At 46.1% G+C, this 26,911-nt stretch overlaps 1 protein-coding gene across 7 annotated transcripts in view; it reads left to right on the top strand.

Annotated features, from left to right (window-relative positions):
* Positions 1 to 26,911, top strand: part of SNAP47 (synaptosome associated protein 47) — a 46,600-nt gene that overhangs the window by 9,611 nt on the left and 10,078 nt on the right. For 4 of the 7 annotated variants that reach the window (XR_012002624.1, XR_012002623.1, XR_012002622.1 and 1 more), the window contains exons 3-4: positions 18,797 to 19,287; positions 25,495 to 25,619. Coding sequence is in view for 2 of the 7 variants with exons in the window: in XM_072763997.1 (XP_072620098.1) it covers positions 18,797 to 19,287; positions 25,495 to 25,619 (616 nt within the window). In the remaining 5 variants the exon portion in view is untranslated. Of the gene's footprint in view, positions 1 to 7,334; positions 7,416 to 18,796; positions 19,288 to 25,494; positions 25,620 to 26,911 lie in introns of all 7 variants that reach the window. The other 3 variants (XR_012002621.1, XR_012002620.1, XM_072763996.1) reach the window with 1 other exon arrangement.

The raw sequence follows: 26,911 nt of genomic DNA, 5'->3' as shown, positions 1-26,911 counted from the left end.
CATGTATTTTTCTTGTTTCTAAGGTTTTAATCTTCCTGCTACCCTTCCATTTTTGTGATATTTTTGATTTCTAAGATTGATTTATTTTTTTTTTAATTTTTTATATTAAGATTGTATTTATTTATTCATGAGAGACACAAAAAGAGAGGCAGAGACACAGGCAGAGGGAGAAGCAGGCTCCATGCAGGGAGCCCAATGTGGGCCTCGACCCCAGGACTCCAGGATCAGGCCCTGGGCTGAAGGCAGGCGCTAAACCGCTGAGCCACCCAGGGATCCCCAAAGATTTTTTTTAATCTTCCTTTTAGTAGCAGCTATTGTTTCTCTCTGGGTTGCTGTCCTCTTACCTCTCAGAGTTTGCTGGAAAACCTCCTACAGGGAGGGCCAGGGGTGTACCTCCCATTTCCGTGCTCTCAGCTCACCACACCTGCTTCAGCAGAGCAGGAAGTGGTGGCCAGATGGTAGTGGGGCCCAGCAGCACGGGGTTCATGAGGTCGGCAATCTCACCAAGCTCTCCTTAAATGAACTTTGAGTCTGCTGGGTTGTGAGCCCCAACTTCATGCCAGCTTTTGGAGGTCCCTGATCTTTTTCCCCATAGGGGGTTTGCACTGCAGCCTGGCTTATTTCTTGGCTTGTGCCACTGCGGCCTTACAGCTTACTTTCTTGGTTTTGCAAAGTCTGCCTGGTTTCCAAGTTCTAAAATTTTGTTGCTCCTATCTCTTCTCTTTGTCCCCAGGGAAAATATGTGTTTACTTTACCATCTCTGATCGCGTGGTTTATACCACGAAGCACGTGTGTGTCTTTGTCATGGCTCCTGGCACAGAGTGCCTAAGGCCCTTGGGGTTTCCCCAAGTGAGGAGAGCAATGGAGGTGTCCTGGTGCTCATAAGGAGCCCCTGAGGGAGTGTGGAGGAGGTGACCTTGGGTGGCCCCTCAGGATGGAGGCAGGTGGCCAGGGGACCCAACCCTGGGAGCAGAGGGTTGGACACTTCAGTCCCCTCCCCTGCCCCGACCTCTGGGAGGGGAGAGGGGGTCAGTCACCAATGCCCAGTGATGTAATCAATCACACCTATGTCATGAGGCCCCATGAAAACCTGGGAGGATGGGCTTGGAGAGCTTGGGGCTTGTGAGCACATAGAGACTTGGAAAGAGTGACCTGCCCCGGGGCTGGCCCCAGATCACAGCCTTGGATAATAAGCTGATAACATGGGACGTTTCTCTGAGATCTGAGCCACTCAAGCAAGTTCAGAGACCCAAGGAGGAGCCGTGGGAGCCTCTGGTCTGTAGCCGGGGGGTCAGTGGGGGCAACCCCTGGACTTGCAGCTGGTGTCTCGAGGAAGAGGGGGAACCTGTGGTGTCTGGTGCCGTCCCCAGATGGGCAGGTGGTCAGGAGTGAGTGAAGGGCTTCCTGTAGGGATAAAACCACACACAATTGGAATTGGTCATTTTTAGCCAGTCTTCTGTTTTTCAAAACAGCATATCCTAGAGTATCTTTCTCAGTAGACCAATGTATACTTATTTGGAATAGTATCTGTGCTCAGTTCCTACTGCTATGTTTTGAGGATTAGCTCTGGGCTGTGTTCTCTTTAAGTTATTGCAGTTGTTCAGAGGAGCACTGGCGCCCTGCAGATGCAGCGGGTAAAATGCCGTCCTCACACTTGGGCAATGGCCCTGCACCCTAGTGGTTGGGAGCCTGGATGCAGGTCAGTGCGCACCTGCTTCCACCTGAGTGTGCTGAGCTGGGGCTCTGCCGCTTGCCGAGCTGTGAAGGAGCAGGAGCACAGCAAAGCCCTCCATGAACTGCAGGTCCCACCGTGTTCATCAGAGCTCACCATGAAACAGAAGTGGCAGGGTGCATGTTGGGTGTCTGCAGGGGTCATGGGGCTGGTGGCTCCAGACTCCGAGTTGGGTAAAACAGACATATGGCTTCATCTGTCCAATAGATCAAGCTTTGGCCAAGTGGTCTCTTTTGATTTACCATTTGGCTGCTTTCTATACCTGGATCCATGCTTTAATGGGAAATTAGGAAGAGTAATACAAGGCTGCTCTCATATTTGCTGTGACAACCCCCAAACCCCTGCTGTTTGCTTAGGGTTCCCACTGGGAAATGAGGGTAACTGCTAACTAACCTGAAGTATCGGAGCCATTAGTCTTACGTGTTGTGTTGCTTTTCCTGAGAATTTAAATGGTGACCCAGAGAAGCTCCCGTTGAATTGAAGAGAATCAGACCCTTCTACCCCCGATGGCTGCCCTACCACTTCCCTGTGGGGTCGGACACCTCAAGTGCCTAGGAGAGCCCGCTGTCTCAGAAGGGCCACCCCTTCACATCTCACTCCATCCTGGTGTCCTTGGGGCCAGCAGCACCTGATGGGGCTGGAAGCGTGGCCTCCCCTGACCCTCCCGCAGAGCCAGCACCTTCAGCCCCTGCTGCCATGGCTTCCATTCTCATGGCTGAGATCTGTTATTCTCCTCTTAGGATTCTTCCCCACCCCAACTCCTCCCCACCCCATCCCTCCCCTGCCTCCCGGCAGCCCAGCCAGTAACCAGGTCACAGCACTCCATCTGAAAACCTCTGTGCTCTCCCTCCCCACAGTCCCAGGTTGGAAACACAGGGTGTCCTCGGTGCTCTTCAGGAAGAGGAATCCTCCCTGTCTCCCCATACCTCCTCTCTGCTCTCCCTCCTCCTCCTCTCTCTCTCCCTCCTCTTCTCTCACCTTTCTCCTCTCTCTCCCCCCCTCCTCCACTCTCTCCCTCTTCTTTCTCTCTCCCTCCTCCTTTCTTTCTCCTCCTCTCTCCCTCTTCCTCTCACCTTCTACTCTTTATCTCCCTCCTCCTCTCTCCCTCCTCCTCTTTCTCCCACTCCTTCTCTCTCCCCCCTCTCTCCACACGTGTGTGTGCATGCGTGTCTTATATGTGCATGCTATGTATGTTTGCTGTATAGAGTATATGTCTCTGGAGGACCCTGATAAATATGGAATCTGGTACTAGGTCTAAAGGGTGTTTTCTGAACATATTCTATAGTTTCTGGGATTTCTAACCTGAATAGATTTAAAGGTGCTGCTGACTCTTATTTCCAGTGGCGTCATTACTGCATGGCCTTTGGCTCTAGACATGCCTGAATGCCACCATGGGACACCCTACTCACATACTTTAAAAGGTAAGGTTCTGAGTGACCATTTCTCTATAGTAACGAGACTTGCTCACTGCTCCTAACTCCCCTGCATGAAGTAGGAGAGGGAACGGATGAGTTCAGGGTGCCCCATAAATGTCTTAACCATTTCTGTCTCTACTCTGAAAGAAACCCTGAGCTCCTGTTTGCAGGGCCAGGATCTCTGAACATGAGATCTAGAGTGTCATCTTTGAGCGCATGGATCACATGCAGGAGGCATGCAGCCCTGTGGAAGTACCACATGATGCTCCCAGTTAACACAGACAGAAGTCTGCAGGACTTGTGTGGGAATAGCTATCACAGGAGGGGGTAGCAGGGAACAGGACTGAACAGGGGACAGGACCAAACGAATGGGAGAGATGCTGGATTTGGTACTACAGCACCTGGGGTCGGAGAGGGTTCTGGCCAGTGGGTGACATGCACACTGAAGGGTGGCCTACACTGCGTGAACTTTGGAATGGTAGCCTGGACTTACCACATTAGACGCACTCGCCCACCTGGTGTAGTCCAGAGGACACATTTTCCTCCAGGACTGTGAGAAATGCATTTGTGAAGGGCCCCAGTGTCCTTGAGGTTCTGGGTGGCTCCTTTCTTGTCTGTAGGCCAGAAGGGACGGTGGGTCTACAGCAGGGATAACAAGATTCTGAGGTGGCAGGGCCAGGTGGTGGCCCTTGGTCACTGAAGACAAGTGGGGATGGTCACCATCATGCACAAGAGCCAAAGCAGCGATCACAGTAGTCTGACTCCCAGAGACCTGTGGCATTTAAGCAGGATGGCTGTGCATTGGGGAGCAGGACTCAGTTTTTTTGAGACTACTGGATGCTGAAACTGCTGCTGATTGTAACATACCATTCAGAGTAGGGGCTTCTGGGGGGGGGGGGGGCGGTCAAGAGATCAGTGGAGTTTTAGCTCAGGTCTGCCTCACAGTGGGCCCAGTAGGCCCTGAACCCACTCCAGGGCTATTTTCCTGGTACTGGAGCACATAATTAGAATATACACACTCAGCAGCTAGCAGAACCCCACGCTGGTTCCCTGACCGGGGCAGCAAGGGCTATTCTGGTGGCAGAGGCCAAGTGGAAGCCTCCAGACTACCTAGAAGAGTAAACCATTCTTGGAGGGATTTAAGAGATCGGCACCCCATCAAGAACCTGAAGGGTGCATGAATAGTGAGCCCTAGTTCATCTCCATCAGCTCACTTATTCGACTTTGCAGAAAAAGACAGATCTTGGGGAAAAACAGTGGACTGTCCTAAACTTAACCATCTGGTACTTTAACTGTAATTGCTGTTCCAAATGCCTGAGCCAACCAACACCTTCTCTGGAGCCTGATAATGCCGCAGTTGGTCTGGCAAATGTTCTCTTTCTGTGCTGTTTGTCAGGACAGCTAAGTCAGATTACTTTCAGCCGCACATCTAGCAGGACGTCTGCGTCATCCCACATCAGAGATGTTTCAGCTCTCCAGCCCTGTGTCACAGTGTATGTCCCGGAGCCCTTGACTGGCTTTCACTGCACAGGATAGCGTGCTAGTCCATAACATGGCTTACACCATGCAGAATGGATCAAGTAAGAATTAGCAGCTACTCTAGATGCATTGGAAAGATGTTTGCATGTCAGAGGGTAGGAAAGAAACCTGACAAATTAGGGACTTCCCTTCTCATTGAGATTTCTGGGGATCCAGTGGAGTGAGCAGGGCTTGCTGAAATATCTCCTCTAGGTGAAGAAAGAGTTTTTGCACCTGGCTTTTCAGTTGGAGCACCTGAGTGGCTCAGTTAGTTAAGTGGCCGACTCTTGGTTTCAATGCAGGTCACCATCTCAGGGTCATGAGAATGAGCCCCATATTGGACTCCACACCCAGTGGGAAGTCTGCTTGAGATTCTCTCCCTTCTCCCTTCCCCCTCTGCCCCTCCACCCATCACGCATGCTTGCACACACAGGTGCACATGTGCTCTCTCTCTCTCTCTTTCTCAAATAAATAAAATCTAACAGAGAGAGAGAGAAAGACACAGTACCTAGTGAGCCCCTTAGCATTTTGGAAGCAACATACTCTTCATTTGGGTGTGATACTCCAGCCAGTTTACAAAGTGACTTGAAACCTTTGAGTGGGGCCCAGAACAAGAAGGCTCTGCAGCAGGTCCAGGTTGCCACTTGGGCCACATGATCCAATAGCACTCGAAGTGTCTGCAGTAGACAGGGGTGCCCTTTGGAGCCTTTGGCAGACCTTTGTAGGGAGTCACAGTGCATGCGTGTGGGATTTTGGAGCAAAGTCCTACCATCTTCTATGGATGACTGTTTTTGTTTGGTTGGTTGGTTGGTTGGTTTTGTTTTTGTTTTGTTTTGTTTTGTTTTGTTTTGTTTTGTTTTGTTTTGTTTTGTTTTTGAGAAACCGCTCTTGACCTGCTACTGGGCCTTTGTAGAGACTGAATGCTTGACCATGGACCACCAGTTATTATGCAATCTGAGCTTTTCTTCGTGAAGTGAATATTGTGTGACCCACCAAGCTATAAAGTGGGGCATGCACAGTGACACTCCATCATCAAATGACAGTGGGATATGGGAGATAAGGCTCAAGCAGGCTCTGAAAGCACAGGCTAGGTCACATGACAGGTCAGCTCAAATGCCATGGCCCCCACTCCTGCTGCACTGCATTCTCTGAGCCTGCCCCTATGGTGCATTTCCTACATGGGGAGTGCCCCCCATAGCCAGTTCTGAGGAGGAAGATAGTGGAGCCTGGTACAGATGGTTTTGTGCAATATGGAGGCATCACCCAGAAGTCCACAGTGGTGAAGGGAAATCCTTTCAGGGGGCAGAACTTCAAGCTATGCACCTGGAAAATCATTGTGTTGGGTGAGTAGTCTTGTGTACACAGTCTTCTGACCCACTCTCAGCCTCATGAGGATGGGTCTTAGGGCTGGAACACACAGTCTGTGCCAGCTTATCCCCTAGTAGGGAAATCACTTTCCCTGTTACAAGCTCAGCCAGTACTCTTTTGTCACACAAGCATACATGTCAGTGGCTCTCAGGCACACCCGCAGCTTTCCGTATTTCAGACTGTGGAGTGGGGGGGGGGCGTGCTTGAACTTGAACTGCAGCATTACAGGGATATGTATAAGCCAGTTGCCCTGTGTCGGCTGCCGGGGGACCTGCTGGCCATGAGAGACCACTGCCTAATATTGGAACTGATTTCGTTCTGTCTCTTCTCTACGTAAGTAAAGCTGGGTTAGGTATTACCCCATCCAGTGATTGACCACGTTGTGTTCTGTGGTAAATGCAGTACCAAGATGCTATGGGCAGAAGTGTTTACAGTCCTCTCCTAAGACTGGTGACCACTATGTGGTACTTTGCTCAGCCATTTCCTTGGAAGGAGGAATGGCCAGAGGTCAACTGCATACTGCTTGGCTGTGGCCAGTGGTTTGGCTGGATGTTTGGGGAATGGAGGAAACACAATTAGAAACTTCACGACAAGGAGGTCTAGGGTAGAAGTATGTGGATACACTTCTCTAGTGGGACAAGAGGCAAAGATGTAACCTGTGTGAATGCTCCACCAGTCTCTTCAGCAGAGGAGGACTGTGATAACCATGTGGATAAGATGACCTGTTCTCTGGGTACCAGTCAGCCTATTTCCCCAGCATCTCCTAACCCAATGGGCCCATGAGCAAAGTGGCCATGGTAACAGGGATGGAAGTTATGAGGGGGCTCAGCAATGTGGATTTCAACTCACCAAGGCCAGCCTGGCCACAGCCACTGCTGCACGCCTAATCTGGAGACCCCAGTGTTGAGTCTCCAGTATGGCTCCATTCTCCAGGCTGGTGAGCCAGCTCCTTGGGGGCTGCTTGATTACATTGGACCACTTATTGTGACTCTCCTGAATGTGACAGGTCACTTTTCTCTTCCTGCTTTCAAAACTCTTTTTTTGTCTTTGAGTTTCAACACTTTATAATGTATCTCAGTGTAGATCTTTTAAGTTTATCCTCCTGGGTGTTTGGTGAGCTTCTTGAATGTGTACGTTCATACCTTTCATCAGATTTGGGAAGTTTTCAGCCCAATGTTTCCTCGGATTACTTTTCTGCCCCTTTCTTGTCTATCTGGGATTCCTATAATACATTTGTGGATGCTTGATAGTGTCCCACAGATTGTTTAAGCTGTATTCATTTTTCTTTTTCTTTCTGTCAGACTGGGTAATTTCAAAGATATTACCTTCAAATTTGCTGATTCTCTGTTCTCCCTGCCCACATCTGCTGTTGAATCCCTCTGGTGAGTTTTTCATTTCAGTTATTGTATTTTTCAGCTCTAGAATTTGTTTGGTTTCTTTTCATAATTTCTGTCTTTTTACTGATATTCTTGTTTTGTTCAGACATTTTTTTTATTCCTTTCAGTTATTTGTTATAGTTTCCTTTAGCTCATTGAATATATTTAAGATTTTGGTGTAACATCTTTGACAAATAATCAAAATATTAGAGTTTCCTCAGAAATGGTAATGGGCCTTGTGAATGGCCATACTTCTTTCTTTGTATGTTTTGTAATTTTTTTTTTTGGAAACTATACATTCTGTTATGGTTGTGGTAACTCTGTTATGGACTATTTGTTTCCTTGATACTCATATACTGAAGTCACCCCTCATTGTGATGGTGTAAGGAAGCAGAGCCTTTAGGAGGTGATTAGGTTTAGATGAGGTCATGAGAGTGGAGCCCCCACAATGGGATAAGGGGAAGAGGCTAGAGACCTTTCTTTGCCATGTGAGGACATGGGAAGGCAGCCATCTCCAAGCCAGGGAGAGAGCTCTCCCACAAAACCACATCTGCTGGCACCCTAATATTAAGCTTCCCAGTCTCTATAACTGAGTAATCAGTCTGTTGCTCAGGCCATGCAGTTTGTTTTTTGTTTTTTTTTTAAGATTTTATTTATTCATGAGAGACAGAGAGAGTGGCAGAGACACAGGCAGAGGGAGAAGCAGGCTCTGTGCAGGGAGCCCGATGAAGGACGCAATCCCAGGACTCCGGGATCACAGCCTGAGCTGAAGGCAGACAATCAACCACTGAGCCACCCAGGTGCCCCAGTTTGTGGTATTTTTGTTATAGCAGCCCAAGCTGACTGATTGACTCTGGAAACCTAATTCTCCTACTCCTTGGGGATTGGTGGTCTTTGCTTATTGAGGATTGGGGCTGACCTTTGTGTCTTTTCCAAACTATTTTTGCAAACCATGTCTTCTTTGTTGTGTGTGATCATTGAAGTTTCTCTTGCCTTGTCTCTCCGTTCAGCTAGTGAACTGAAAAAAATCTTAGATATCTGGCTCCTGTCAAGGGAAAAGGAAATATGTTTTGTCTTTGAGTTCCCTCTGGCAGGAAAGCCGCTTCAGTTCATGATGTTTGAAACCTCTGTGTTGGCCTCTCCATGATAAAAAGCAGCAAAAGGGCCCCATAGAACTTCTAGAAAACAAATTTGTTTACATATATTAAAATTCTGATTGTATGCTTCCTACTTCTTGGTATTCTATATCTTTCTTTAAATGAAATGAAGACAAGTTGGTTTTGATGTCAGGAGTTTGCTGGAATCTAGTTGTTGAGGTAAGTAGTTTGGTTGTGTTTTCACTGGCATCTATGAGTATGGCCTCAGTGCTCAGATGTTGGAAAATGGCACTGTGGAATGACAGTTGACTCTTCACAGTTGAGCCTAATGTAGCTCAGCACTTTGACAATGTTTTCCGTTGTCTTCCTGCTGTATGCTATTGCTAAGTCGTGTAGGATTGTGGCTGTTTTTTCCTCCCTATCCTAGATATTCTGAAGTTTTATTCTGATGTGTCTTAGATTTTTTAAAATAGCCTTCTAATTTACATACCATATGATTTGCTCATTGTATGTGAACAATTCAGTGATTTTTCTTCAATTTACAGAGTTGTGTCGATATCACTATAGTCCAATTTAAGACATTTCTGTCACTCCCACAGGTTGCCTCAAGCCCTTTGGCAGTCATTCTCTTCTCACCCTGCCCAGGTCACCACTGATCTACTCTTTCTGTGTAGTCTTCTCTTTTTTAGGGAGTTAACATACATACCATGTTTTTTGGGGTTCATGCTTGTAGGATATAAGGATATACTTAAGAAGTACTTTGTTACTTCATATTTCTTCTTCTTCCTTCTTTCTTCTTTCTTTTGTTTTTAGGTAGGCTCCATGCCCAAAATGGGCTTGAATTCACAACCCTGAGATCAAAGAGTCACATGTTCTACTGACTGAATCAGCCAGGTGCCTTGTTGCTTTGTATTTCTGACTAATATTCTGTTGTATTATCTATTAATATATCACATTTTGTTTATCCATTACCGGTTTTGATGGATGTTTTGTTGTTTCTGTTTTGCTGCTATTATGAATAGTGCTGCTATGGACACTTGTGTACAAGTGTTCGTATGAACATTTGTTTTCATTTCCCTTGGGAGGGAAATTGCTGGGTCTCTAACATTTTGAGAAACTGACCAATTGTTTTCCAAAGTGGCTGCACCATTTTATGTCTCTGCCAGTATTGGGAAGGCTCCAGTTTCTCCACAACCTCATCAACACTTATTATCACCAGCCTTTTTTATTATAACTCTTCTAGTGGGTGCAAGGTGGCATCTCACTGGGGTATTGATTTTCATTTTCTTAATGATAATGAGCATCTTTTCATGTGCTTTTTTTCCATATGTTTTCAGATTATTTGAGTGTTTTTTTATGTTGTCGTGTTTTTATTATGGAGTTGGTAAGAATTCCTTATATATTCTGGATAGAAGTCTCTTTATGGTATATATGATTTGAAAGTATTTGCTCCCTTTCTGTGGATTGTTGTTTTACCTTTTTTTTTTTTTTTAAATTCATGGGAGACAGAGAGAGAGGCAGAGACACAGGCTGAGGGAAAAGCAGGCTCCATTCTGGAAGCCTGGCATGGGACTCCATCCCAGATCTCCAGGATCACACCCTGGACTGAAGGCGGCACTAAACCGCTGAGCCACCTGGGCTGCCCCTTTTTTGTTGTTGTTGTTTTTAAGATTTATTTATTTTAGTCTTGGGAGGGGGAGAGACAGAGGGAGAAAGAGAGAGAATCTCAAGCAGACCCCTGCTGAGCACAGAGCCTGATAGGAGGCTCAATCTCACAACCCTGAGATCATGACCTGAGCTGAAATCAAGAGTCAGATATTTAACTAACTATGCCACCCAGGTGCCTTCATTTTACTTTCTTGAAGGTATTTTTTGAAGCAGAGAACTTTAATTTTTTTTTCTCCAAGGAATCAAACACAATTTATTTTAAAACTAAATAGAACAGATTGAATAAAAGAAGTTTTGTCTTAAACTTTCCAAGTAGATATTTTCTTTTTTTTTTTTTTAAGATTTTACTTATTTATTCATGATAGACACAGGCCAAGGGAAAAGCAGGCTCTGTGTGGGGAGCCCTGTGTGGGACTCGATCCTAGGACCCCGGCATCAGGACCTGAGCCAAAGGCCACTGAGCCACCCAGGCATCCCCCAAATAGATATTTTCTCCTCAGGCTTCATGTTATCAACTTTAAGTCCTATCAGTGACCTTCATAATATTCACAAAGGATGTGCAGATTGTGTCATTTGGTTGAAGAGTTGAGTTTGGAAATAACAATCTTTACACTTTTTGTGCTTTAGCTTTTTTTTTTTTTTTAAGTAATATCTATGCCAAACATGGGATTTGAACTCAAGACCCCAGGATCAAGAGTTACATGCTCTGCAGACTGAGCCATCCAGGTGCCCCACTTTGTACTTTAGAACAGTTCTCAAAACATGTTATAATGCCCCCAGCTCATGACTGTTCAATTAATTTTTTCTTCTTAAAATAACTTACAGCAAGAGAATCATTTATACATATTCAGAAACAGAATTCATCCATTTTGTTCTGTGTTCATGGTGGGAAAAACTTGTCCAACCCAACAGATGTAGCAAAGTCTGTTTCCTATTTTGGCTTCTCTGTTTTAATGACCAGAGAAAATCCTTTGTTGTTATTTTTGGTTTCAACATGCTAGTACCAAATATCCTTTTCTTTTTCTTTTTTTTTTTTTTAAGATTGTATTCATTTATTCATAAGACACACACACACACACACAGAGAGAGAGAGAAAGAGAAAGAGAGGCAGACACACCGGCAGAGGGAGAAGCAGGCTGCATGCAGGGAGCACATGGGACTCGATCCCAGGACTCCAGGATCAAGCCCTGAGCGGAAGGCAGACGCTTTAACTGCTTAGCCCCCCAGGCATCTCAACATTGATCTTTTCCATTCAAAAAATCAGCATTTCAGAGCTTTGCAGTTTCCCACCTTCAGACACTGCCAAGGGGACTTCCCTCCCTGGAGCATACCATGGGACCAGGGCAGAAAACTGTGGCATTCTTGTGCCCAGGCTCTCTTCGTGGCTGCGTCCTCAGCTCCTCCTTGGGATGCTGGGACACCAGGGCCTGACTGCCTGCACCTCCTGTGCCTGTAGCCCTGCTCTGGCTGCCTGATGAGATCCACTGTATCTGTTTTTCTTTCGTCACTTGCCTTTGATGTCCTACATGATTCATTGCCTAGTCCAAAGTCACAGAGGTTTACTTTTTTTTAGCCTTTCTGTTTAGGTCTGTGATCCACTTGGAGTTCATAGCATGAGAAATGGGTCCAACTTCTTTTCTTTGTGTGTAGAGATCCAGTGGTCTCAGCAATATCTCACTGTTTATCCCATTGAATTGTCTTGTCATCCTTGTTGGAGACCAGTTGACCCTACATGTAAAGGTTTGTTTCTGGACTGAGTTCTATCAGTAATCCAGGTGTGTGACCTTATGGCAGTACCACACCATCTTTATTTCTGTAGCTTCATAGTAAGCTTTGCACTCAGGTAGTGGGAACTCCACCAACTTTATTCTTTTTCAAAATTGTTTTGGCTATTCTGGGTCCCTTGCATTTCTGTATGAATTTTAGGATCAACTAGCTAGTTTCTGCACAAGAGCTAGCTGGGATTTTGATAGAAATTGGATAGAATCTGGAGCAGTTTTGCCATCCTAGCAATGTAATTATTAGTGTATAAAAACACTTAAATCTGCTATTTTATTTTTTGTTACTTATTCCCTCTGTTCATTTCTTTTCTCCCCCCTGCCTCCTGTAGGTTATCTGAATATTATTTCAGATTGCATTGTGACTTACCTACACTGTTTTGAATGTTATCTCCTTACATAGATTCTTCATCTTATTGCTCTCAGTATTACATTATATATGCATAATTGGTCCCAGTGTGCTGGTGGTTGGCATTTTACCAGATTGAGGACTATGTAGAAACCTAACCTGTCTTTATGTCTTTATGTCGCTTTACCCTGCCTGATTCATAGAAAGGATGTATAAGCTAATTATCTCTTGACTTCATTTGCCTACTTGAGAACCACATCAGTGTTGTAATTTTCACTTCAAATGCCATACATATTTTAGCCAGCTCAAGAGAAAAAAAAAGTATATTTTATTTCCCTATATTTTTACTCTGTTTTTCTACCCTCCTTCCTGATGTTCCAGGATTCCTGCCCTCAGCGATTCCTTTCTGATTCATCCATTTCTTTGAGACATTCTTTTAGGGCAGACCTACTAGCAGCAGTTTCTTTGTGGGTTTTCTTCTTCTGAGAATAATTAAATTTCCTCTTTATTCTTGAAGAAAAGTTTCACTCAATATGGAATTTTGAAGTGACAGTTCTTTTCTTGGAGCACTGAAAACCATTGTGCCACTTCTTTCCAGCCTCCATGGTTTCTGACAAGCATGTTGTCATTGGAATTGGTTTCCTCCTGTAGGTGAGTCTCTCCTACTGCTGTCAAGATTTTTTGTCTATTTAACATCAGTTCACAGTAATTTTTTTGATTTTATGCTATGTGGGTCTAATGAGGTTTTATTTTTTTGAATCTATGGGCTTATATTTTTTTGCTTGATTTGGGAAATGGTCAGATTTGTTTGAGCTGTTTTCTGGCCCTACCCTCTCTCTCTCTCCTCCAGCTGGAGTACTGGTGATACGAATGTTCAGTTTTGGGTTTGTTGTCATTGTTTTTAGTATTTTTCTCTCTGTTGTTCACATGGGTAATTTCTATTCTTTGATCTTTAATTTCATGGATTCTTTTATCATCTCATGCAGCAGTTTATATCTACCCATTTTTTTATATCAGTTATTATATTTCTAAGTTCAAAAATTCCCAGGTACTTTATTGTTTCTCCTGTTTCTCTGCTAAGACTTTCTGGTTCTTAATCTATTTCCAGCATGTCCATAATAGCTTATGGAAATACTTTTATGACAGTGCTTTAGAATCTTTGTCTAGTAAGTCCATCGTTTCATCCTAGTTTTGGCATTTGCTTACGTTTTTAATTTCAGTAGAGATTTTCCTGGTTCTTGGCATTGTAAGTAATTCTTCATTGTATCTTGGACATTTTGGGTATTAAGACTCTGGATATTATTTTTCTGTTTTTGCAGAGCTTTCCCTGACATGGCATCCCAGGAGTAAGAAGCTGATTCCTCTTGGGGTGCCTGGGTGACTCCATCCATTAAGTGTCCAACTCTTGATCTTGGCTCAGGTTGTGATCACAGGCTTGTGAGATCAAGTCCCACATTCGGCTCCATGGTGAGTGTGGAGCCTGCTTGAGATTCTCTCCCTCCCTCCCCCACTGTCTGTCTTTCTCTCTTAAAAAAAAAAAAATGATTCCTCTTACTGCCATGTGAGGGTCAGAGCCCTCATTTCCCCATTTGGCCCTTGTTCATGCCTTGGGGTAGGTACAGACACCTGTTGCTGCTGGCTGGGAGTGGGATTTTTTTGCTTCCTCACCACCGTGCCCTAGCTGGGAGAATTAGGAAGGTCTTGTTACCATCCCCCTCTACAGACTGGTAAGGTTTCCCTTGTTGCCCCTGGCCTTTCATGTGGTGTTCTCTACCACCATCCCACTTAGGGGAAGGAACCCTAGTGCAACCAGGTAATGGTGGTTGTCGAGGTGGCTCAGGTACCTTTTCTGACACTGTTCCTGTTAGGGGAAGGCATCCATGCCCTTTTTTTTTGCATTGAAGTTTAGTTGACAATGTTCCATTAATTTCAGATGTATGTTGTAGTGATTTGGCAAGTTTATACTTAATGCTACGCTCACCACACATGTAACTCCCATCTGTCACCAGAGACACTAGTACAATACCATTGACCATATTCCCTATGCTGTGCCTTTCGTCCCTATGACTTATTCATTCCATAACTGGAAGCCGGTAATACCCCATCCCCTTCATCCATTTTGCCCCTTCCCCAGGCCCTATCCCCTTCAGCAGCCAACAGTTCTCTGTATTTACAGGTCTGTTTCTGCTTTTTTGTTTGTTTTATTTATTTGCTTATTCTACATATAAGTGAAGTCATGTAGTGTTTGTCTTTCTTATTTCACTCAGCATAATACACTCTAGCTCCATCCACATTGTTACAAATGGCAAGGTTTCGTTCTTTATTGTGACTAAGTAATATTTGTGTGTGTGTGTGTGTGAGAGAGAGAGAGAGAGAGCGCTTCATTATTCATTCATGTATGGAGACCCTTGGGTTGTTTGGCTACATAGTTTGGCTACAGTAAACATAGGGGTGCATATATCTTTATCGCTAGTGTTTTTATTTTCTTTAGGTAAATACCCAGTAGTGGAATTATTGGATCATATGGCAATTCTATTTTTAATTTTTGAGGACCCTCCATACTGTTTTCCAGAGTGCCTGCACCAGTTTGCCCACCAACAGTATAAGAGGGTTCCCCTTTCGACACATTCTCACCAACACCTGTTGTTTCCTGTTGTTAATCTTAGCCATTCTGACAGGTATGAGGTTATATCTTTTTTTTATATAATAAATTTATTTTTTATTGGTGTTTAATTTGCCAACATACAGAATAACACCCAGTGCTCATCCTGTCAAGTGTCCCCCTCAGTGCCCGTCACCCATTCACCCCCACCCCCCGCCCTCCTCCCCTTCCACCACCCCTAGTTCATTTCCCAGAGTTAGGAGTGTTGTGGTTTTGATTTGTATTTCCCTGATGGTGAGTGATGTTTAGATCTTTTCATGTCTCTTGGCCACATGGATGTCTTCTTTGGAAAAATGCCTATTCAGATCCTCTGCCCATTTTTTAATTCGATTGCTTGTTTGTTTTGGTGATTAATTGTATAAGTTCTTTATATATTTTGGATATTAATCCCTTATCAGATGTATCATTTGCAAATATCTTTTTCCATTCAGTAGGTTGGCTTTTTGTTTTGTCAGTGATGATTTCCTTTGCTGTGCATAAGCTTTTTTTTTTTTTAAGATTTTATGAGAGAGAGAGAGACAGAAACATAGACAGAGGGAGAAGCAGGCTCCGTGTGAGGAGCCCGATGTGGGACTCAGTCCAAGGACCCGAGGATCACGACCTGAGTCAAAGGCAGACGTTCAACTGCCGAGCCACCCAAGTGCCCGGTATAGAAGATTTTTATTTTGATATAGTCCCAACAGTTTGTTTTCACTTTTGTTTCCATTGCCTAAAGAGACAGTTCCGTATGTTACTAAGGCTAAAGTCCAGGCAATTACTATATACGTTTTCTTCTAGGAGCTTTATGGATTCAAGTCCCATATTTAAGCCATTAATCTATTTTGAGCTTATTTTTGTGTGTGGTGTAAGAAAAGGTCCTGTTTCATTCTTTTGCATGTGGCTGTCTAGTTTTACCAACACCATTGTTGAAAAGACTGTCCTTTCCCTTTTGTATATTCTTGCCTCTTTTGTCATAGATTGACCATGAAAGTGTGGGTGTGCTTCTGGGCTTTCAATTCTTTTCCTTTGATCTGTGTCTGTTTTTGTGCCAGTACTGTACTGTTTTGATAACTACAGCTTTGTAGTATATCCTGAAATCTGGGATTATGATACCTCCAGCTTTGTTCTTATTTCTCAAGATCACTTTGGCTAGTTGAGGTTTTTTGTGGTTCCATACAAATTTTATAATTACTTTTTCTAGCTCTGTGAAAAATGCATTTGGTATTTTGAAAGGGATTTCATTAAATCTGTAGATTGTGTTAGGTAGTATGGACATTTTAACAATATTAATCCTTCCAATCCATGAGCATAGTATTTATTTCCATATGTTTGTGTCATGTTTAGTTTATCAGTGTCTGATAGGTTTCAGAGTACAAGTGTTTCACTTCCTTGGTTAAATTTAACCCTAAGGTATTTATTATTTTTGGTACATTCATAAATGGGATTTTGCCAAATTTCTCTTGCTGCCACATTGTTATGAGTATTCATATTCTTTTTCCTTTTTTTACAATTTGATTTATTTATTTAACTGAGAGACAGCATGAGCACAAGCAGGGGGAAGCAGAGGGCAGAGGAAGAAGCAGACTCCCCACTGAGCAGAGAGCCAAGTGCAGGGCTTGATCCCAGGACCTTAGGATCATGTCCTAAGCCAAAAGCAGGCGCTTAACCAACTGAACCACCAGCTACCCTGTGTATTCATATTCTTAAACTACTTCTTGCTTCAGTTTTAGAAGGTTGGGTTTTTTAAATATGTTGTCTACTTACTGTTGTCCCAATCATTAGTGTAAAGCTGGGTATGATATTCCCTAGAAGCCTTTCGAGGGCTAAAGTATCTATGGTGAAGCCTCTGTTTTTATTCCTAATATTGATAATATGGATTTTCTTTGTTTTTTTTCTTGATCATTTCTTGTAAGGGTTTAATTATTTTAATTACTTTGAAGAGGGGCACCTGGGTGACTCAGTGATTGAGCATCTACCTTTGGCTCAGGGCATTATACTGGGGTCCTGGGATCAAGTCCCACATCGGGCTCCCCGCAGGGAGCCTGCTTCTCCCTTTACCTGTGTCTTGCTTCTCTCTGTGAGTCTCTCATGAATAAATAAAATCTTTTTTTTTTTTTTTTTTTTTTTTAAGATTTTACTTATTTATGCATGAGAGACACAGAGACACAGGAGAGGGAGAAGCAGGCTCCATGCAGGGAGCGCGACATGGGACTTGATCCCTGGTCTTCAGGACCAGGCCCTGGGCCAAAGGTGGCGCTAAACCGCTAAACCTCTGAGCCACCGAGGCTGCCCTCATGAATAAATAAAATCTTAAAAAAATAATAAAATTACTTCAAATAACCAACTTTTGGCTTTGTTCATTTTTTCTTTTTTCAATTTCATTGATTTCTGCTTTTGCTTCTTCTTTGGGTTTAATTTATAACTTTTTGCAACAGAAGCTTAAGTCACTTATTTTAAACCTAAGTAAAGTTTTCAAATGCGTGCGTTGAGAGCGATAAATTTTACTCATGACTGCTCCATTTGCATCCAGCCATTTCCTGCGTATTATTTGGTTTCATTCATTTCAGATATTTTCTGATTCCCTTTATTTAGAATTGTGCTTAATCTCCAAATATTTGAGGATTTTCTGCTAATCTTCTGTTATTAATTTCATTTCTTTGGGGACAGAGGGTACGCTCTATAGGATTTCAATACTTAAAATTTATTGAGATGTGTTATAGTCTTTTTCTTAATCTTCTGAGTACACTTTAAAAGGGTGTACATTCAGCAGTTGGGTGATGTTTCAATAAATATCGGTCAGGCTGAGTGGATTAAATAGTGTTTATATTCTTATTAATCATTTTTGTCTTCTTGTTGTGTTAATTATGGAGAGAAACATATTAAAATCTACAACTGTGATTATCTATTTCTCCTTTTAGTTTTGTTAATTTTTGCTTAATGAATTTTGAAATTTTGTTAGATATGTTTTAGAATTGTAATTTTTTTTCAAATTGACTCTATTACTATTATACATAGTCTGTCTTTATTCCTGATAACACCCCTTATCTTAGAGTTTACTTTTGGCACGATCTATCTTTTTTCCAATCCATTTGCTTTTGATGTGTCTGTGTCCTTATATTTCAGTGTCTCTTGTGAACAAGATATAGCTATAGTTTGTTGGTTTATGTCTTTAATCCAAGATGACAATATGCCTTTAAATTAGAGGAGTTAGTCTATTTATGTTTAGTATAATTACTAATATGGCTGAGTCTAACTCTACCATCTTGATATTTATTTTTTGTTTATACCATTTGGTCCTTGTTCCTTTACTTTTCCTTTCCTGCTTCCATTTTTTTCAGCACAAGGTAGATCTCTTGGTGTTATTTGCAGTTATTTTATAGTGTTGCCATCCACTGTGGTAGCCACTAGCCACATGTAGTTAAGTTTAAAATCAGTCCCTCATTATATCAGCCACACTCCAGGGACCCAGTAGCCACATGTGCTTGTTACCACATTGGACAGGACAGATTCCTACAGAAAGTTCCATCAGACAGCTCCCTGCAGACTGAGGTCAGGATTTCTTTTGAGTCAGAATTAGCTAGGGTCCAGGGTGAAAAGGGCAACATTTCTAGTCAGAAGATGTGTGTTTCTGTTGTGTGTTTACTGTTGATGGCTTTGTAGTCTGTAAGCCTAAGAGATCTGCTCTTAGCCTCAGTTTTCTTTTCTAAAACATGCAGGTAGTAATTCCTGCTCTTTGCTTCATGGAGTGCTTGTGGAAAAGAACACTATAAAATGGTTAGCTGCTTTATGAAGCCTAAGGCAGTTTTGAAGAAAATATTCAAACTCACTTGACTGTGTTTTGTTTGGTCTTTTAGGTTGCTGACGGAGCTGGAGTCCCCTTCTTGGTGGCCATTTAGTTCCAAGCTTTGGAAGATGCCAGCAGAAACAAACCCCAAGGAAAGCACCTCAATGGCTAGTCCCAAAGTTCTTGGAAAAGAAGGGGTAGTGGTCCGAATTCCTGCTGTTATCTCCCAGGGGAATGCATCTCATGTTAAAGCAGGAAGTCTCACCATCCTTGTGTCTGGGTTGGAAATCCATGACTCCTGTTCTTTGCTCATGCACAGATTCGAAAGAGAAGATATAGATGACATTAAGGTTCACACGCCTTATGAAATTAGCATCCGACAGCGGTTCATTGGGAGGCCAGACATAGCTTATCGCCTGATATCTGCCAAGATGTCAGAGGCTATCCCCATTTTGGAGGTGCAGTTCAGCAAGAAGATGGAGCTGTTAGAAGACGCCTTGACCCCCAGAAGTGCCAGATCGTCTTCCCCAATAGAGAAGGGCTGCTCAGTCTGGCAGGCGGGTAAGTGAGCATTGGCATTTGGAGTGTGCCTCCTTCTCCAAACTTGGAGTCAGAACGTAGCATGCCTGGGGTACACTGTTCACTTGTGTCACTTGGAGCAGCTGCTGATTCCTCTGCAGCAGTGACTGTCCATGTGTTTGTGAATGAAAACAACGTAGTACTTGCCATCTCAGAGTGTGTAAATCCCAGAGCTCAGGTTTATCACCCACTGAGTGCTATGTGGGTTTCCCCGGAGGGCAGGAGGGCTTGATGGCCCTTTCAGATCAGAGGCAGGCTCCAAGTTAGGCATTTCCCCCTTTCCTCTGTGTGACCCGCCTGCCCTGGTAGGCATCCAGTCCCTCCACCCCTGACCTCAGCCTCAATCAGGGTCATCTCAGCCTGCCTTCTGGGTACCTGTTTAAGAAATCAGAATCTCTGAGAACTGCAGCATAGTTTCTGTAGGTTTGCAGGCCTCCCCTAGTGGGGAGTGTGTGGCATTGGGCGTGGCCCTGGAGGTTGAGAGAGTCCCAGGTCCAAGCCCCAGCCTTGCCTGGGGCAGCCTGGGGTCATCTGACTTATCAGTTTGCCATCCAGATGGTGTCAGGTAGCATCTCGCTGGTGCCTTTATTTTCATGTCTATCATTGATTGTGATGTGGAACATCTGACGCTCCTTATTTGCTTTCTGGCTTCACACATTTTTCTCTGTGTATTGTGTGGCTTTTTTTTTGTTGTTGTTGTTTTCTACTGTGCTGTTTATTTTTTGTGATTTGTAGGAGCTCCTCACATGTAGGTTTGCATCCCTTCTTGGCTCTAGAGGCTACCAGTACCTCTGCCAGACTGTCATTCTCCGTTACAAAAATCCTTAATTTTGCTATGGTCTAATCTAGCATGTTTCCCATTAAGTTTGTTTTAGAGCCCAGCTAAAGAAATCCCAAAGTGATAAAATACCATATTTCCTAATGCTAGCATTATAGGTGACCTATGTCTGCATTATAATGATTTTTCTAACAGCCTAGTAGTTTCTTCTTATTAACTTTGATTGCTGGACATCTGTTACAGTTAGAGAAGTGTTTGTTACGGTTCTGGTTTCTTTTTGCTCTGAAGTGATTGATTTCAGCACTAATATGTAACCTGTTTCCCTAACACATGAACATTTGTAAATGGCTTCAAGTTTCAAAAGAAATATACCTGAAGATAGATCTGGTCCCATAAGCACCAAAATGTAAAAACTTCATTTAAAAACTTATTTCCTTAGCATTTCCAGATTTTTCTTTGGCCCCTCTCTCAAGGCAGGACTGAGAAGGGTGGGCAATGCCACAAGCCTAAGACTCTGAGCAGGTCAGGCCGTTGGCCACCCCTTGCCCCCACACTGCTGTTTTCCTGTGGGAGGAAGAGACTCAGGGCCGCTGGGTCCCAATGCAGAGTGCCTCCAGCCACTGCTTCTGCTGCTGCTGAACCAGAACTCCCTGCGCCAGGCGTAGTGCCAGGCACCCACAGTCCCTGTTCTCATGGAGCTCCGCCTGGTGGTTTCAGAGAAGGGACATGGCACAGAATGTCCCGTGTAGGGGGCAGCTGTGAGCACACGTGGCACAGAGTGTGGCACTGTGCAGGGGAGAAGAGGCTTGCTGGGCCCTGACCCCACGTGTCCAGGTGCAGACAGGGCTGGAGGGGAAAAGGAGGTGCATGCCAGGGCCTCTGCGGCCGTCGTCTGGCTGCAGGAAGCTAGGTGAGTACAGACTCCGCAGGGCCCGCCCTCAGGAAGGGTACAGGCCAAGGCTGCTGACCACAGGCCGAATGTCTTCTTCCTCAGGGAAGCCACAGACAGTTTCCCTCACCTAAAGTCAGCTGGGGCTGGGCCTCCACCACCTCTGCAGACACCTTCCCAGCAACACCTAGATTCGGGGTGGCTCGCATGACGGGGTGTGTGGCCTCGCCTGTCACAGTCAGGGACTGTGTGTGTGGAATGAGTGGAACCACAACCAGTGGGTTTTCATCCTGCACTCAGCCCACTTCAGCCTCTGGATGGGTTCCCGCAGGAGGTCAGCGTCTGCACGGAGCAAGAGGGGCCATCCTCCCGTGGTGAGGCCACCCCATCCCAAGGAGTTTATGCAGAGGGGAGCTGGGGAAGAGGCCAGCATGTGGGCTTGTGAGCAGCACCATGTCTGGCTTGCTGGGACCTCTGCAGGAGGCCTGGGCAGCCCTCTCTGTCGCCTCTGATGGTGTTTGCCAGCACCTGTGTTTTCACTGTCCCAGGGTGGAAAGTACAGAAGCAGTGGAGGTGGAAACCATGACTTGACATGTCAGAAATGTACTCCTCTTCTCCAGGAGCAGTGTTGGTAGAACGTGTGACCAGCAGGTGGCAGCGTCACCACAGCACCCATGTTTGCCTGGAGTCCCTGTCTGGAAGAACTTTCCAGACACCTCCACAGTCATGTGAAGTGCCGGTGGCCCAGCCAGCAGCCAGCCACAGCAGTCTCCTGGGCTTCAGGGGTGGGGAATGACACAGGGGGCTGCTTCTACCCTGGGGCGAGGCCATGCAGAGTCCATGTGTGTTCACACAGCATCTTTAAAGGACTCTTTACGTCCTGGAGTATTTCAGACATGAGGACGAGCTAGGAGGCTGGTACAGACCCCGATATTCGCCTGCCTTGCCATTCTCCTCGTCACAGCTCACACGCATGTGTGCATACAGCATCACTCTGTGAAGTCTCAGTTCTGTCCAGGTTCTCTCGCACTCACTGTCCAGAACCCCATCTGGAACCCTCGTGCTGGGGGGCGTCTCCCTGGGCCCCCTGGCCCTGACGGTCTTGACGGCCTGTAGGAGTGCTGCCGAGGTTTCCTAGCATGTCTCCCAGTTGTGCTTCACCCGTGTTTTCTCAGGGTCCTGGGGTAATGGGTTCAGGAAGATGACTTCAGAGCATAGCCCACGCGTGGCCTATTATGTTTTTGGTACTTATTTTTGTCTCTGTTGTTTGCTGACTGCCATATTCTGAGAGAAGCCTTCTCTGGCCACCTGATTAAGAGACCTCCAGTTACCTGCCCTACACTTGCCCTCGGCACTGCTGCCCTCTGGTTGGCTGTTGTGCTTTCACACTGGGGCATGTGCTCTGTCCTCACCAGACACAAGTTGTCTCTTCATGACCACGTCTCCAGCACCCAGAAGAGGCCCAGGCATCCAGGGGCACACGTCTGTGAGACAGTAATACATGTCTGGGGCACTGATATCCAGTGCAGGACTACTCATTGAAGACTTGGGCTTCAGGCAGTGGAGTTCAGTGCCAGGACGTGGCACCACACTGACCACAGGCAGCCCCCCCCCCCCGCATGGTCACTAGGACACAGGCACCACACCGACCACTAGCAGACCTCCATTGGGTACTTAGAAATGGGCACCCCTTGACCCCAGCCGACCCCCTGGGAGCTGTGTGGCTCTCACACACTTGATCTCTTTCCAGGAGCCCCAGGTCCACGCTGTGCACTGTGTAGGTCTGAACATTTGCCAGTAAGTGACTTTGGCTGTAGGCAGTTGGGATTGCTTACTCGCTCTCCGTTTCAGCTCTCTGCTGTGTGAAGGGCGTCGGCATTTTGTGATGTTTGTAGGGCTTCCCACCCCAGTTGTGTATGCTTCTGGGGCTGTCCCTGTGTAGAGTAGGTGTTTCCTTCCCTGTGTCACTGATGAGGCTTTTGGGTCCCAGGGACAAGGAGGAAAATCTGCCCGTGGCCAGATGGGCTCAGAGGGGTTCTTCTGTTCCTGGGGCAGGGCCGGTGGTTCTTGCTCTGAATCCCCAGTGAGGCCAGGATCTGAGGCCAGGGTCTGCGTCTGTACGTCAGGGGGCTGGAGTCCGCAGCTGCCCATACCAGCCCAGCTGTCGTTCCTGGAAAGTGAAATCATCCCTAAGTTCCCTTGAAGCTGGAACAATTTGTGCTGATTTTGTTTAACTGTGGTAAGTAATGACTTTAGAGGCAGAACCATTGTATACTGAAGTAAATTCTTTTTCGAAGATATTTCAAGGCATTGAAGTAACTGAGCCAGTGGGTCAAGGCTCAACCAGAGCACCCAGAGTGCCGAGCTCTGTGCTAGGCGTATCCTGCTGACCCTGCAACATGTCATAACCGACACCCCTGACTTAGTGTGTTCCGTAATGAGAAATTCGCTATTTTGGCTTTTGTTTAACATTTAAAAAATGTCAGCATGTCCCTCCAGAACATAGGGGTATTGGAATGGAAACCAGAGCAGTGCTGAAGGAGCACAAGCGTGGGCGCTGGCGTCAGAGAAGCTGTGGGGTGCAACACGTTGATACCAAAGCTGTGCAAGCTAAATGATGCCAGGACATGTGAGCTGCTGCTGATGGAATGGCAGAGTGGAGGACATCTGTGTATGTATGTGATGTATTCGGGGGGGCGGTGCAGAGTGGGCAGAGCCAGTTGGCTGGGGACAGCGTGCCAGGGTGGCCAGAACAGGAGTCCACGAGACAGTGGAGTGGAGTGGACACCAAGGAAGGAGGAGGTTCTGGGCTGAGTGAGGAGACCACTGTTTGTCATCACATCAGCACCAATGACTTGCTAACGTGTGCATGGATTGGCCTGTAAGACTAATAATAGCTGGTGGCACATGTTTGCTATTCCTGCCGTCATACCTTCCAGCTAGCTCTGACGGCTTCTACTGCAGGCGGAACTTTTGCGGTACTTTTCCTTATGTAACGTTTTAGTTGTGACACTTTAGATCATGTAAGGCCAAACAGTTGCATGCTGTGGAAAGTTCCTTACTAATTAAATCCCTTAGAAGCTGGAATAGGATGGGACTTTGGAGATTTTAGAACACAGGTTGTGAGATCAGTTTGATTGGTTGCAATCAGCTTTTATTGCTTTTGAAGAATGAACGAGAAAAGCAGACATCTGTGTGCGTGGTATACAGTAAGGGCTTTGGTAAGACAGGTAGGCCTCCTGGATGCAGCTGCAGGTGTGGCGGGTCTCCATGGGGTGCAGTCCTCACAGGCGCTCTGCGTGGGTGCCCGCCCACTGCTTCCTGAATGCTCTCCTCTGCAGGACCTTGAGAAGCCTCTCTCGTCCCCACAGCAGCCTGCGTTTATCCTGGGTGAGGCCACGCTCCCTTTGCTTAGCCAGGCACCCCTTGGGGAGTATCACTTCGTAAGGATTACTTCGAGGACTGAGAAGAGAGGGTATTTCTGTATGTGTTGGAGGTGGCTGGTCTGTGCCCCAGAAGGAGGGGCTTGTGCAGTTGGTATATGCTGGGGATGGCTAGCTGGGCCCCTTCCCTTCCTGACAGTGCATTCATCAGGCTGCTCTGCTCAAAGGAGCCTCTGCTCACCGCCTCCAGGGTCCCCACGTCCAGGATCCTGTCGGCCCTTCTGTGCCTCCTGTTCCACAGAAGCAGAGACGCGTTCCGAGGAGTTGGTGCTGGCATCCAAACAGCGGATTCTCATCCAAATGCTGTCTGCTTTCCAGCATCCTGATACATGAACGTGACCATGCTGTGTATCCGAGGGCCCTTGTAATATGGGGAAGAACAGGCAGTAGACCTAACTGATGCCCTTCCCTGGACCCTGTGGTGCCAGGGTTTGGTGGATGTCAGCTCTCTAAATAAAGGACGGTGGCATGCAGTGGGGGGCATGCAGGGCCTCTTGAGTATCACTGCATCTCCAGGCTGCCCTTCTGCTCTTCCAGGAGCCTGCCCAGGTGCGGGTGCTGGGAACACCCCTGAGCAGGGCCCAGCCACATTTAGCACTCTGACTCACCCCCCCACCCCCACCCCAAAGTGGCCACACCACCAGCTTTGCTTGGCCGAGCCAGCCGGCCATTTCCTGTGCTCTGGGGAGCCGCAGCGCTCTGTGGGCTGACGAGATGGTGCCGCAGTTTCCAGGACCATGTTTTATGTGCGTTTCACCAGGTTCCGCAAGTGGCCTGTTGGATACTCTCCATGTGTAGCCCTTTCCTGAGAGACCAAATACACAGCCAGACCTGGGACATTGTCAGTGGTGCACTCTCTAACCAGAGCCGGGTAAGGAGGCAGCTTGGGTCAGGGTCCCAGTGAGCCCAGGCAGCCCCCAGCCCAGCTCCACACAGCAGAGCTCAGGAAGATGGACCCACCACAGCTGCCAGCCCAGAGAGCTGATGGTCTTAAACATCACTCCCTGTGAGGTTCTGAATGTTCGTGCGTTGTTCGCACCTCCTAAAAGATGTCACTGCTGTTTGACTTTCCATTCCAGCGTCTGGACTGATGGACCGTGCCATGCCCCACGAGCCCTGCTCAGGGAGCCAGGAGGGCCCGTCACTTCAGCTGCAGAGGAGCGAGCCGCTCATCTCTGAGGGGGACGCCCAGGAACTGAGACAGGTAATGTGCACTCCCGGCACCACGTGGTCCCTGCATGTGACATGCTTCTTCTGCCTGCCCATAGCTCCTCTCTGGGTGATGCTGGCCTCTCTTCTGCAGGGGCCTGTCACTGTGCCCCCCAGCTCTGTCTGTTCCTGTAGCTGGAGAAAGGAAAGAGCGGTGCCCATTCTGAGTCCCTGTGTTCCGTGGCACACAGACACTCCGTGCGCACAGCCCCCCTGCTGGCTGCTCTGCCTGTTGTACATGTACATGTGCAAGTATACATGTGGGCTGTGTGTGTGCAGGATATGCAGGTTCATGTGGGCTTTCTGTGCATATACATGTGTGCATATGTGTGGTACATGTACTCGTGTGTACATGTGTGTGCTGTCCGTGTGGTGCCCTGTATGTGTTTTATGTATTGTGCATGAGATGTACATGTACTGTGTATGTGCTATGAGACCCATCTGTGTGTTGTGACTTATAAGTGCATTTTATGTACATGTGTGCTCTGTGTACATGTACTGTGTGTTCATGTGTACTATGATACCATCCATGTATACACGTGTGTGCTATTGGTGTGCTTATCTATGTCTTCATGTGTGCGTGTATTCTGCATGTATCTGTGTCTGCTGGTGTGTGAATGTACTGGGTGTCCCAGTGTGTGCATGTACTATGTGTATGTATGTTGTATGTGCCATGTGTGCATGTTTTTCTCTCTGTGTGTGTGTTGTGTCTATGTGCCATGTGTGCATGTACTGTGTGTGTTTATGTGTGTGTGCCGTGTGTGTACTGTGTTTGTCTGAACATGTCTGTGTGCAGATCCTGTGCATGTTTGTGTGCTGTGTATGCATGTGTCTCTGCATGCCTGCATCTGTGTCTTGTGCATGTGTGTGCTGTGTGTACATGTCTGTGCATCTGTGTGCACGTCCTATGTGTTTGTGTGCGGTGTTTGCATGTCTGCATTTCTGTGTGTGCCTGTCCTGTGCATGTGTCTGTGTGCTGTGTGTGCATGTCTGTGTGTGTGCATGTCTGCATGTGCACATCCTGTGCATGTGTCTGTGTGTGCGTGTGTCTGTGTGTGTCTGTACATGTCACCATGTGCATGACTCCACAGGTGCACATACAACTGAGAGTACTCACTCATCCCAATTGCTCTCAAGGGCTTGACACCAGATTCTTGCCACTTTTTGTCCAGGAAGTAGAAATTTAAACAACATTTGCTAGAAATACTTTTAAATTGTCTTCCTGTGTTATTGCTGGACAGTACAGTGTTTTTTCCTTTTCCTTTTTGAGTAGTTTTGAAGCAGATA

Source organism: Vulpes vulpes, chromosome 7, assembly GCF_048418805.1.
Source record: "Vulpes vulpes isolate BD-2025 chromosome 7, VulVul3, whole genome shotgun sequence".
Lineage (NCBI taxonomy): Eukaryota > Metazoa > Chordata > Mammalia > Carnivora > Canidae > Vulpes > Vulpes vulpes.
This window is presented reverse-complemented; position numbering and strand designations above follow the sequence as displayed.